At 44.2% G+C, this 14,488-nt stretch overlaps 1 protein-coding gene across 1 annotated transcript in view; it reads right to left on the bottom strand.

The window, feature by feature from the left end:
• The window catches only part of TNFRSF10A (TNF receptor superfamily member 10a), a 33,458-nt gene extending 28,554 nt beyond the window's left edge, over positions 1 to 4,904 (bottom strand). Inside the window, exon 1 of the mRNA XM_017549733.2 lies at positions 4,460 to 4,904. Coding sequence (XP_017405222.1) covers positions 4,460 to 4,609 — 150 coding nt within the window. The 5' untranslated portion in view covers positions 4,610 to 4,904. The remainder of the gene's footprint in view (positions 1 to 4,459) is intronic.
• Between the last annotated feature and the right edge of the window lie 9,584 nt (positions 4,905 to 14,488).

Below are 14,488 nucleotides of genomic sequence, written 5' to 3' on the forward strand. Positions count from 1 at the left end.
AAAAAAAAGCGGTCAGAGGCCGGGCGCGGTGGCTCGTGCCTGTAATCCCAGGACTTTGGGAGGCTGAGGCGAGCGGATCATGAGGTCAAGAGATTGAGACCATCCTGGCTAACATGGTGAAACCCCATCTCTACTAAAAATGCAAAAAAAATAGCCAGGCCTGGTGGCACATGCCTGTGGTCCTAGCTACTTGCCAGGCTGAGTTGGAAGAATCGCTTGAACCCAGGAGGTGGAGGTTGCAGCGAGCCGAGCAAAAAGCAGCCTGAGAACAAAGGTCTCCTCCCCACAGACAAGCCAGGTGAGAGGGGCAGCCTAAGCCAGAGAAACCACAGCAGGAGGAGGCAGCCGCAGAGGGCCCTCCCCAGGCAGTGTGGCTCTTCCCTCCTCTTCACCAGGACTGTTCCCCCTCCCTCCACCCAGTGCTGAGACCAACAGCAGACATGGGACAAGGGCGTGATGCACTTAATACGACCTAAGCCATACAAACCTATTACCAGCAAACTCCAGTGCCTTCACTTTGAAATTCTCTTCATCTAACTTTTTAAAGTGGTCATTCCTAGTTTCCCTCATTCCTCCCAGTGCTCTGGACAGACTGGCCTGTGGCCCGGTGCACATACCTTCCCCCTCTGAGCTGTGGTTCCCTCCCCTGTAAAATGTGATGATTCATATCTCTTCCCAGCCCCAGGTGGGTGTCTGAGGTGCTGAGCACACCGTGCTCTTCCCTATGAAGCAGACTTTCTCCTTTCCCTATTATAACAGATACTTGCCTGGGAATCCAAGAGAGGCTCTTCGCAGACCAACAGGCACCTGCTATTATCAAGCAGTCCAGGTCCCAAATGCTGGGGACTTCCTCCTCCTAAATCTCATTTTCTCTCCATACAAAATGAGAGCAACAATCCCTATCTCTCTGGGTTAGGAAAACACCCTGAACAAAGATGTGCAGTCTCTGGCTGGGAGGAGGACACCAGCTGTCCAACAGTACAGGCTCAGGCATGGCACTGTCCCCATGGTCCCCATCCCCGACCTGGAAGCTAAAAGCTAGAGCCTCACTGCCCTGCCATTCCTGGATACAGGACAGAAGACCATAACTGGGACTGTCACTTCTCAGTAGGGGCGGGGTGAGCAGCCACCTAGATGGAGACATTTCCTGCTCACCCTTCAAACTGCAATCTGGCTGCATGCCCACTAGAAGGACAACTGAAGTGTGACAGATGAACCAGGCTATGGCCCTGCAGCGCCATCGCTGTCCTCACTTGAAGTCTGGCCCCTCTGTTCCTCCACGGCCCCTCCCCATGGCGCTCCACCCCAGTCTTCAGAAGCTTCTGCCTCAAACTCAGGGAGCTGATACCGAGGTGCAGGTAGGATCAGGTGCAGCCTCTGCTGGGTGGAGGGCATGTGCCCTGGGGAACCAGTTCAAAGTGACTGACACTATCGCTGAGGATGTGATTTGTCCTCCCACATGACAGCAAAAATCTGCCAACACAGTCCACTGGGGTTTACATAGGGCCACTGGGAACTTTTTCTTATATCCATCTATTTTACAAGAAGGAGCTGGGGCCACACCAGAGTCACTAAGCTGAAGAAAAGCACAGCCAACCCTGGTAGTCTTCAGCCTCCAATCTCTGGGCTCTTTAACAGCCTGAATGTCTGAGCTCCTGAGCCTTTACAATTTCTCATTTCCTACTTGGATAAAGAGAGGGGAGAGGTGGAAGGACATGGCATAGAGATTGGACCAGCCCAGCATTGACAGAGCCAGGACCTGAGGTCAGAAACTGAGCTTATCTCTAGGCTCATCTGAGGTTATCCTGACAGCCTGAGGACAGAGACCTTATCTCCATTCACAGGCAAGGCGAGTGGCAGGGACTGGCCCCAGCTGACAACTGACAACGGTTTCCCAGGTGCATAGGTGTGACTGCAGTCTTTCCTGCTCCCTCCACTGCTGTCTTATCTGGAGTCTCAAAGTCATCTACTTCCAGTCTCAAAAAATTCCTGGATCCTTGAAAATCTTTAATAACATTAAAATAAAAAATACAACATTGGGATCTATCATTTTTTACCTCTTAGACTAAGAAAGAATGAAAATTCTGTGTAGTAAGGGTGCAGGGACACGGGCACGCTTGGGTACTCTTAGTGTGAGTGTAAAATTGACACAAACTTCTCCCGAAGGACAATTTAGCAACATCCAAACAAAATTCTAAATTGATGAGCTCATTGACCCAACAATTCCTCTCCTAAGGAGCTGCCCAATACTCCAGTGAACATGGATATATGGACACGTGACACATACAAGGGTTCTCACTACGATCCTGCTGGAATTAGCACAAAGGCAGGATATCATGTTAACAATTGTCCACAGGATGGAAAATTAAAATCAACTATGGTTCACCCCATGTGTTTCATCCATGCACTAAATATTATGATGCTGTTTAAAAAAAATGACATACATGCAGGTACTGACAGAAAACACCTAAAGCGATTTGTTGTTCACTCAGAATTTTTAAAACAGAAGGTGCCTATAAATGCACAGGAAGAAAGCTGATGGATGGCAGGATGAGAGGGTCCTGTGGGATGGCAGAAGGCCTTGGCGTCTGCTTATGGGTCCTACCAGGTCTCATGCTGAAATCTGAACCCCAACGTAGCTGGTGGGTCCTGTTGGGGTTTGGGGTGGATCCCTCACGAATGACTTGGTACCATACCCATCCCCTCTCCCATACCCCCCAAGGAGTTGTCACCCTTAGTTCCCTGAGAGCTGGTTGTTACAATGAACTTGGCCCCTCCCCCTCCCCCTGCTCATCACTTTTCCCTCCCCTTACCATCCTCCCCACCCCCTTTCCCTGATGAGCAGAATCCAGCTGTCCTTCCCCTTGGCCATGAGTGGAATCTTCCTACCAGAAGCAGATGCTGGTGCCATGCTTTTTGTGTAGCCTGCAGAACCACGTGCCAAATACACCTCTTTATAAATTACACAGCCTCAAGTATTCTTTTACAGCCACATAAACCAACTGTCACATTTCCAAAACCACCACATTCAGATGTTGGACCTTGTCTACACAGGTGAGCCCTACATCCACCTGGACTCATACTGGCCTGTCAAAAAGAAAGCCATTTAATAAGCTGATTAAAAATAAGCATCAACCGTGGGTTCCACCTCATATAAACTGATGTTTAAAACATAAATTCTGTAATTATTTGCAGATTACAAAATGCCATTGGTGTCCTGGATCTTGTTTACTTTGTTAAACAAAAAAACTTAAAATTTCCTGACACCTGTAAGACTGGTTTTTATCCTTGAGGTATTTAGCTTTTGTTTTGTTTTGTTTTTCCTCGATGTAGAAGTAATCAGGAAGAGAGCAACTGGCAGAGCCTCAACCGACTTGAAAGAGAACCGAAGGCATTGGCATTTTCCAGACTGACTGCTTTCACAGAAAAAGCTGCCCTCTGAAGGATGGGTGTGCCCCGTCCTCGCTGTGTCGCGGCAGCTGATTCACCGCCCTGTACCTGTTCATTTGCAAGAAAATGGCTGGAAGGAAACTGCTGCCGCGGTGCTCAGGGGACTCGAAGGAAACGGAAGACTACAGACAGCGGAGAGAAAGTTACTTCTTCCTGCCGGGCGCGCGTTTAACCGATTTGTCTAAGTAAAGAAGGATGGAGGGGCCCGGCAAGGTGGCTCACGCCTGTAATCTCAGCACTTTGGGGGCCGAGGCGGGAGGATCACGAGGTCAGGAGATCGAGATCATCCTGGCTAACACGGTGAAACCCTGTCTTTACTAACAATACAAAAAATTAGCCGAGCGCGGTGGCGGGCGCCTGTGGTCCCAGCTACCCAGGAGGCTGAAACAAGAGAATCGCTTGAATCCGGAAGTCGGAGGTTGCGGTGAGCCGCGATCACGCCACTGCGCGCCAGCCTGGACGATCGAGCGAGACTCTGTCTCAAAAACAAACAAAAACAAACAACAACAAAAAAAACCCACCCTCCCACCCACACACACAAAACGAAAAGGATGGGGGTGGGGAAGGGGAGAGTGACGGTGGGGGTTTGGGGGGAGGAAAAACAGCTCCCCTGCGCTTCCCTTCACGCAGCCAGTGTGGCTTGGAGATGGCTTGGAAGTTTACACACTTGAGCTCGCTCTATCGATTCCGAAACCTCCCGATAAGTCGATACGTCGTCAGGCGTTGGGAGGAGGTAGCCGTAGAGTCAGCTGCCGACAGGGTGGAGTCCCCCGGCCCAGACTCCTGGGGGGAGGAGGTTGGGGCTCTCTGCTCCTTTCAGGCCCGGGTCACCCCTGCCAGACCCTAGGGACCCCGCTCTTCCTCCCACTTCAACGACGGGTTCCTGCTGCCCGGACATGCCCGGCCACAGGTGACTCAGGCCAGGCACCCTGCTGCGTGCCCCTCCCTCCCTGCCCCCTCCCTGTGCCCGGCGCGCTTTTCCCTAGCCACGACCGCGGTGGGGACTCACCCGCAGCAAGACCCCGACGACGACGACTACGACGAAGAAAGTCTGGGAGACTCGGAGCCCAGGCCTGTCTCCCCGCGCCCGCCTGGGTCCTGGTGCGCGCCCTGCCCGGGCCCTCGAGGGAGCCTGGGCGCAGGGTCCCCGCTGTCTCATGGGGTAGGTAGCGTTCCTCGGCCCCCGCCCGGCTGTTCAATCCTCGACGCGGAGGAGCCCCTCGCTATGCTGTTTGTGGCCGCGGCTGCCTCTGAACCACTCGCTGAGCTAACGAGATACGGAGTCGCTGCCAGAAAAGCGCCCAGCTTTACTCCAGCTGGTGGTGATGGCGTCAAACCGCGTCAATCCAAGAAGTAGTGCGCTCTGATAAGACCAAAGTTGGCATTCTCTGGGTCAAGGCACCTGATCCCGCCCCCTTCTCAGGGCACCGGAGACTCCTGTTGGTGAACCCTGAACTTCCTTCCTCTTTGCTCCCGCCTCCGACCCCCCCCGCCCCCCACTGCTGTTCCTCGAGACCACACCCCGCCTCCTGGATGCCGCTGCATTCGGAGTCGCTTTGCCACTTAGTCAAAGCGCGCTATCTTCCTAGTATCCTTAAACCCTAAAAGTATTATGGGATTTGCATGCTGTAGCTATAGTTTAACCAAAACATTAGATTGTGGATCTAGTAGCAGACGCCTGCAACTTCTTATCTACCGAGAAAGTGTGCAAGAACCGCTAAGTCATGCCCCCATGCCTAACAACGTGGCTTTCTCAACTTTTAAAGGATTAGAGTCATCCGTGGGTCTTAGGACTCCAAATAAAAGTAACAAACCTGTATTTTTCTACTGCTATAATAGCCCTAATCCCCTTAATCTAACCGATTATTACTACCTTAGCCAGCCCCTGCAAAAAAGGTTCATACCCAAATTACGTAAAACTATCCATCGCATGCGCCTTTGTCATTAGCATCATCCATCCCTACAGCAATATTTATATGTACATGCCAAGAAATCATTATCTCAAACTGACACAGCAGACAATCCAAACTCTTAAACTCTCACTAAGCTTCAGATAGACTACTTCTCCACAATATTCATCCCAGTAGCACTATTTGTTACCTGATCTATTGTAGAATGCTTAATATGATATATAAACTCAGACCCTAATATCAATCAATTTTTCAAATACTTATTTTCCTCATCACCATATTAATTCTGGTTACTGCCAACAACAGCCTTCAACTTTTTATCGGATGAGAAGGCGTAGGAATCGTGTCTTTCTAATTGGCTGATGGTACCCCCGAGCAGAAGCGAATACAGCGACCCTCCAGGCAGTGGCGATATTGGCTTTATTTTAGCCAGAGCATAATTCATCTCATCCTCCAACACATGAGAGCTTCAACAAGCATTTATTCTTTTATTTATTTATTTATTTGTTTGTTTGTTTTTTGAGACGGAGTTTCGCTCTTGTTGCCCAGGCTGGCGTGCAATGTCGCAATCTTGGCTCACCACTCCCGGGTCCAAGCGATTCTCCTGCCTCAGCCTTACGAGTAGCAGGGGTTACAGGCGCCCGCCACCCCGCCCGCCTAATTTTTTGTATTTTTAGTAGAGACGGGTTTCTCCATTTTGGCCAGGCTGGTCTCCAACTCCCGACCTCAGGTAATCCGCCCTCCTAGGCCTCTCAAAGTGCTGAGATTACAGGCGTGAGCCACTGCGCCCGGCCACAAGCATTTATTCTAAACCCCACTCCCGACTCCCTTCCATTAATTAGCCTTCTCTTAGCAGGAGTCGACCTCAGCCTCTGGGTAGCCGGGTTCCTGTCGTCCAGCAGGCGCTCGGTGGGCGGATGGTGGCGGAATGAAGGCTACGGAGGCCACCACCTTGGGGTGTGAACTCCGGGCCGCTGATGGCTTCTATGGCGTCTTCCGTCGACACCCGGCGAGTGACTCATCCTGCTGTTGGTCTCAGGTTTCGATGCCAATGAAATGTCACGTCAGCTCCACTGTCCCCGGTGTCAGGCAAGCCCGAGGGACCCAATTCCGCCTTTCTTCTGGATTTTCCTAACCTGTTAAGAGTCTTGAAAGCCCTTAAACCAGGGGAGACTACCTGGCGCGTGACAGGGGATGCGTCTTGGCTGGGGTCCCATGTAGGGTAGGTCCTCCCAGCAGTTCCTCCGCACCGAGCGCTGCGCCGGCCCCGGCGCGGGAAATCAGCCTCCCGAAAGCCAAACGAGTCACAGTCCTGCCTGCGCAGGGCTCCCAGTGCGACCATGGGGCTGAGGAGTGGGTAAGAGAAAGGGGGCGCTGGCTGATGCATTTTTCTCCCTACTTTTACGGGTGATCCGACACCATTTGTTGAAAAGATTTTCTGTCCTTACCCAATAGCCTTATCACTTTTGTTGAAATGAAATTGACCATATATGTGTGTGTGTGTTCATTTCTGGACTCCATTCTGCTCCATTTATCTTTATTTGGCTAATGTCATGCTAATTACTACATTGTCCTAATTATGAGCTGTATAGTCAATCTTGAAATCAGGGAGTTCAAGTCCTCCCCCTGCTTGCCCCCCAAAAATGGTTTGCATTTCCACATATATTTTATATAGAATACATTTTTTTTCAATAAAAAAAAAAAAAGCCTGCTGGGATTTTAATTGGGATTGCATTGAATGTAGAGATCAATGGGAATAAAAGACATTTTAACAATTTTGAGTCTTCCAATCTATCAAATTTATTTATTTATTTAGATATTCATTACGTAGGCTTGACAATATTTTGCAAACTTTTCACTTACAGGTTTTGCATATCTTTTGTAAATATATTTCTAAATATTTTTGTTACTATTGCTAGTGGAATTAGCTTCTTTTATTTTCAAATTATTTGTTGCAACTATACAGAAATACAATTGATTTTTGTGCATTGGCCTTGTATCCTATGGAACTGCTAAATAGATGTAATGTTTCTAGTTGTTATTTTTATAATTATTTAGGATTTTCTATGTAACCAATCCTACTGACTGTAACTAAAAACTGTCTCAGTTCTTCCATTCCAATCTTATTTATTTATTTATTTATTTGAGACAGAGTTTCATTCTTTTTGCCCAGTCTGAAGTGCAATGGTGCGATCTCGGCTCACCGCAACCTCTGCCTCCTGGGTTCAAGTGATCCTCCTACCTCAGCCTCCCAAGTAGCTGGGATTACAGGCATGTGCCACCGCACCTGGCTAATTTTGTATTTTTAGTAGAGACGGGGTTTCTCCATGTTGGTCAGGCTGGTCCGGAACTCCTAACCTCAGATTATCCTCCCACCTTGGCCTCCCAAAGTGCTGGGATTATAGGCGTGAGCCACCGCTCCCGGCCTCCAATCTTTATACCTTTTATTCATCTTTCTTGCTGAATTGCTCTGGATAGGATTTCCAGTACAATGTTAAATAGAAATAGTTAAAGCAGGCATGCTTATCTTATTCCTTATCTTAGAGAGAACACATCTAATTAATCACCATTAAATACAATGTTATAGCTTCCTCATAGATCCCTGCTATGGTTTTAATGTCTCCTCCAAAACTCATGTTGAACGAGACTCCACCTCCAAAAAAAACAACAACAAAAAGGCCCCACCTCCCAACACCCTTACACTTGCAAGTGGCTCACACCTGTAATCCCAGGGCTTTGTTTGGGAGGCCGAAGTGGGTACATCAGGAAGTCAGGGGTTCGAGACCAGCCTGGCCAATATGGTGAAACTCCATCTCTACTAAAAATACAAAAATTAGGTGGGCATGGTGGCACTCTCCTGTAATCCCAGCTACTCAGGAGGCTGAGGCAGGAGAATTGCTTGAACCCAGGAGTCAGAAGTTGCAATGAGCTGAGAATGCCTCAGTGCACTGCAGCCTAGGCATCGCAGCAAGACAAGTCTCCTTCTGTCGCCGAGGCTGGAGTGCAGTGGCAGGGTGATCTCAGCTCACTGCAACCTCCATCTCCTAGGGTTCAAGCAATTCTCCTGCCTCAGCCTCCCGAGTAGCTGGAACTTCAGGCAGGCATGCACCACCATACCTGGCTAGTTTTTGTATTTTTAATAGAGATGGGGTTTCACCATGTTGTTCAGGCTGATCTGAAACTCCTGACCTCATGATCTGCCCGCCTCAGCCTCCCAAAGTGCTGGGATTCAGGCGTGAACCACAGTGCCTGGCCTGATGTATTATCTTTTTTACATATTGCTAGGTTTGACATGCTAATACTTTCTTAAGCATATTTTTGTATCTGTATTCATGAGAGATACTGATTTATCATTGTCTTTTTCTGTAATATCTTTCTAAGTTTGGGTATAATCATTATTCTGGCATTATAAAATAAACTCAGTTTTCTTGAGAGTCATATAAGATTGGCATTACTTCTTTCTTCAGTGTTTGATACATTCACCAGTAACACGATCTGGACTTGGAGATAATTTTTGTTGTTTTTCTTTTGGAGTATGTGCGTGTCTGAAGGTTTTTGATAATGACTTCAAATCCTATAATAGATAAAGGTTTTTCAGATTTTCTATTATTTTATGTGTCTCTTCTGGCAAGTAAAAATTTTCAAGGAATTTGTCTCTGAGTTCTTAAATATATTGGCATAAAGTTGCTCACAATATTCCCTTATTATCCTTAGCAATCATAGTGATATCCTCTCTTTTATTTTGATTTTGGTAATTTATGTTCTGTCTCTCTCTGAAGAGTTTTGCTAATTATTTATAAATGTATTATTTTCAAATAGCTATGCTGTCAATGTTAATTTTGTTTATTACTTTCAGGGTTTTTCTGTTTTCTATTCTGTAGATTTCCTTACCTTATTATTGCCTTTATTACACTTACTCTGGGTTTATATTGCTTTTCTTTCTTTAGCTTTCAAATGGAAACCCAGATCATTGATTTCTATCCTTTTTTCTTTACTAATATAAACATTCATACTCTCTATGTCCTGCTGTGGTTACTTCCTACAAATTTTGATATTTTGCATCATCATTTAGTTTGAAATACTTTCTGATTTCCACAAGCTTTCTTCTCTGACCCATGGTTGTTTAAATTGCAAATATGAAAGTCTTTTCTATATATCTTACTGTTATTGACTTCTAGTTCAATTCTACTGCAACTAAAGAACGTATTCTGCACAATTTCAATCCTTTTAAATTTGTTAAGACTCTTTGTAGGCCCAGAATTGGGTGTACCTTAGTGAACACACTATGTGCACTCGAAAAGAATGAACATTCTACAGTTGTTGGGTATAGTATTCTATAAATGTTTATTAGGTCAAGGTGCTTGACAATTTTTTTCAGATTATCTAGGACTTCATTAATTTTTGGTTTTTTTGAGACAAAGTCTTGCTCTGTTGCCCAGGCTAGAATGCAAAGGCACCCATCTCAGCTCACTGCAACCTCAGCCTACCAGGTTCAAGCAATTCTCCTGCCTCAGCCTCCCACACAGCTTGGATGATAGCCACGTGCCCCCATGCCTGGCTAATATTTGTATTTTTGGCACAGATGGGGTTTTACCATGTTGGCCAGGCTGGTCTTGACTCCTGACTTCAAGTGATCTGCCAGCCTTGGCCTCCCAAAGTGCTGGGATTAGAGGCATGAGCCAACGCGCTGGCCTCCGTCTTTTACTTTCAATCTATCCAAAGCTTTATATTTAAAGTGCATATATTTTTGGCAGTTAATACTTTCAGCTTACTTCCCTCCCCGCCCCCCATTTGCAGAAATTCTGCCTTTTAGTTGGATTGTTTATTCTGGTTACATTTGTTCTTGTGGCAAAATCTGGAAAGTTCCATCTGCCACAATTTCTTCATTTCTTTGTTTTTCATGCATATTTTCAATGTGTGTGAATAAAGAGTCAACAGGTTTCTTTCACTACTTGACAGATCCTGGGCCTCGGCTGTTTTGAGTCAGCTGTCATTCATATCTTTGTTCCCTGTGAATGCATAAAATCGGCTCTGCATGATTAACTATGATGTGTCCAGGTAGGGTTTTCTTTACATTTATTTTCTGAGGGGTTTATGAACTTTTTGAATCTGTAAGTTGGTATTTTTTCACTACTTTTGAGAATGTATCAACCATTTTTTTCCTCATCTTTTCCAGCCATTTCTTCTTGGTCCCTGGTTCCATGAGTAGTGCATGACATTGTACCATAGGTCACTGAGACTCACTTCCTTGTTTTAGTTCAGTTTCATTTTCCTTTTTGCTCTAGCTTGAATGATTTCTATTGATCTCTTTTCAAGTTCACCCACTCTTTCTTCTGCAATGTTCAATCTCACTTCAAAAAGCCCAAATAAATTTTTTATTTCAGAGAGTGGAGTTTTCAATTCTAAAATTTCCATTTGTTTCTTTTTTTATAGTTATCATGGGTATGCTGAAATAGCTTATCTTCCATTCACATCAACAATCTTTTCTGTAGACCCAACATATATTTTATAGTTCCCTAAAAGAGATTCTGTTATGAATCAGCATTAAAAACCACCGTGAGGATAGTAACTCTACCAAGAAGAATGAGGTTTTTATGGTTTTGGTTTTGTCTTTTGAGATAGGGTCTCACTCTGCTATCCAGTCTGGCGTGCAGTGGTGCAATCATGCCTCACTGAAACATCGACCTTCTATGCTCAAGAGATTCTTCTACCTCAGCCTGCTGAGTACCTGGTACTACAGTCGTGGGCCACCAAGCCCACGACTTTTTGTACTTTTTCTAGGGACAAGGTTTTGCTGTGTTGCCCAGGCTGGTCTTGAGTTCTTGAGCTCAAGTGATCTGCCTGCCTCAGCCTTCAAAATGACTAGGATTACAGACCTGAACCATTGTGCCCGGCCAGGAGTGAGTTATCTAATGAAGAGTAACAATAACAGAAAATGTTTATTAGCTCCTGCCTAAATAATCTCCAGCTCCCCTAGACCAGGAAGGTAGGCGGCTTTCATCCCCCACCACGGCTCGCTCCCCGCCCCACCCCATCCTGGAGGCATCTGAATGGGACTGAGGAGCTCCGAAGGAGAGGCTCCTGCCGCTGCACAATGCCACACGACATTGCTTCTCCCCAGAAGCCCAGAGGAGGCCATGGGCATACAGTGTCTTACTTTGAAACCAATTATCCAATCAGCTATTTAAATAAGAAATATAATCTCATTGAACAACCAAAAAAAAATAATAATTTTACAAGTATTTATTGAAAATTGATTATGTATCAGGCAAAATGTATGCAAAGATTAAAATATGCAGTACCTGCTCTAAGGGACATGCACACTAGTAGGGAGACAGTAAAACAGTTGTAATAAAATGTGATTTGGCAGAGCCTATTAAAACGATTCGATACCCAAGAACCTGTATTTTTACTTTGGAGGGTAAAATGCTTATGATGATTAGGAGATAGAAGGTAGGAGAGAAGAAGAGAGTGGAAGAAAATGAACTGGGGAATGTCTCAGACCTTATTTACAAAGAAATCTTCAGGAAGACAAAGAAGGGGGGCGGGGGAAGACAACAGAGGAAGTTTTCGCCTATGACACGAAGAGCTACTGCACACAGTAAACACTCCCTATCTCCTAGTCAGATAAACACAAAATCTCCCACTAAAGTCCTATTTCACTCAGTTCCTTTTATCCAATCCATCATGTCCATAATACAGGAAATAAACATGGACAGAATGGAAGGAAGAGATTTACACTACTATAATAATAGTTGGGGAGTTCAATTCTCCCACTTTCAAAGACGGACAGAACAATCAGAATGAAGATCAGCAGGAGCATAGATTACTTGAACATCACTATATACTAATGGAAACTAAAAGACATACAAAACAGTTCACCACAAACAGAAGCATAAAATTTTTCTCAAAGACGCATAGAATATTCTCCAGGATAAACATAAGTTAGGTCATACAGTAATTCTTTTTTTTATATATATAATAGACGTACCCCTCACCGCCATCATACAGTAATTCTTTACAAATTTAAAATAACTGAAATTATATAAAGTATCTCTTCTGATCACAATATGACACTAGAAATCAATATCAGAAGGAAAAGAATAAACTCCACAAGCATGTAGAAATCAAACAAGCTTTTAAATAACCAGTGAGTCAAGAAGGAACTCATATGAGAAATTAGAAAAGATCTCCAGATCTTTTCTAATTAAATAATTAAAATCTCGGCCTGCCGCAGTGGTTCGCGCCTGTAATCCAAGCACTTTAGAGGCCAAGGCAGATCACCTGAGGTCGGGAGTTCAAGACAAGCCTAACCAATATGGTGAAGCCCCGCCCTTAAAATAAATAAAATAAAATAAAATAAAATTTCTAATTAAATTTAATTAGGAAAACATGATCCAACAGTGAAGCAGAAAACAAAACATACGGAAACTTATGAGATGCAGTGAAAGCAGGGCGACAAGGAAACGTTGTGGTAAATGCTTGTATCAGGAAGGAAAAAAGACCTAAAAGAAACAATCTAACTTTATACATTAAGAAACTAGGAAAGGAAGAATAAACTAAATCCAAGGCTAGCAGAATGAAGGAGATAAAAAAAAAATGGAGTAGAGATTATTTTAGGAAGAGAATAGAAAAACTGTAAAGAAAATCAATAAGCCCAGAAGCTGATTCTTTGAAAAGATTAACAAAATGGAGAAATCTTTGGCTAAATTTATTTAAAAACAAGAAAACTCATATTACTGAAATCAGAAATGAAAGTGGGACATTATCAGTGATTCTATAGCAATAAAATGACAATCAGAAGAGAGTGCTGTGAAAAAATGTATGCCAAAACCAGAAAGATCTCACTAAAATGAACAAATTCCTAGAAACACACAGCCTACTAAGATTGATTTATAATGAAATAGAAAATTAGAACAGACATAACTGGAAGGAGATTGAATCAATAATCAAAAACTTCCCTGGACCAGATCTGCATTCTGCCAAATATTTAAAGAAAAGTCAACACCAGATTTTCTCAAACACTTCCAAACGTGAAAAGAAGGAAACCCTTCCTGATTGTGTGAGGCCAGTATTGTCCTGACACCAATGTCAGGCAAAGATACTACAAGAAAGAAAACTACAGACCAATATCCTTTACAAATTTTGTTGCGAAAATCGTCAAAAAAATAATAACAAACTGAATCTAACATTTATCGATTTTTATTTATTATTTACTTTTAAGACAGCCTTGCTCTGTCATCCAGGCTGGAGTGCAGTGGTGTGATCATAGCTCACTGCAGCCTCGAACTCCTAGGCTCAAATTATCCTCTTACCTCAGCCTCCCAAGTCACTGGAACTATAGCTGCATGTCACCATGCCCAGCTACTTTTTTCTTTTGTTTCATTTTAGCAATGGGGTCTTGCTACGTTGCCCAGGCTAGTCTCAAACTCTTGGCTTAAGCAATCCTCCTGCCTTGGCCTCCCAAAGTGCTAGGATTACAGGTGTGAGCCACCACGCCCAGCCTTGTTTGTTTCTGTCTTTGTTGTTGTTTTAGTCTTTCTCCCATTGAGTTTGACCAACTCTATCCAACTTGATCAAATCCAAAGGATTTGATTTCCAAATTATGAGGAAAAAGTCCTCTAAAGTGGCTAAATTCCCATACACAAAAAAAGGTGGTATAGTGGGGGAAGAAAAATGGCCAAGAAAAGAAAAAAATAGGAATCATCTTTTATTTTGACTACTGAAGGGTTTTATTTACATAACAAGGCGACCTTTTTGCTAGCCAGGCCAAACTAAAAGCAATGGCTGACCCTCGCACTGTGCAGTTCAATAACTAGGTTCTGCCTTTTTTCCCCCATCGTGACAGCTTAGGTTTGGTTCCTAAATCAAGTCCTTTCTGGTTTGATACTTGGTACTTCAGAAATAGCAGCAATTTGTCCTAGCTAAAATATAACAATAACATTTTGAAAGATTTTTTACTTTTAAAGGCACCCAATGGCTAAAAGTCAGCTTAATTAAAAGCTAACATTTAAAATGTATGTGTATCTGTGCATGACTGCGTGTTTGTATTTAAAAGGCCGTCATGTTTTTGTTTTTGTTTTTCTCTGCTAGGACCTTGTTTTTTTTTTTTTTTTTTTTTTTTTTTT

The sequence above is a fragment of the Cebus imitator genome, unplaced genomic scaffold (genome assembly GCF_001604975.1).
Source record: "Cebus imitator isolate Cc_AM_T3 unplaced genomic scaffold, Cebus_imitator-1.0 Scaffold221, whole genome shotgun sequence".
Taxonomy (NCBI): Eukaryota; Metazoa; Chordata; class Mammalia; order Primates; family Cebidae; genus Cebus; species Cebus imitator.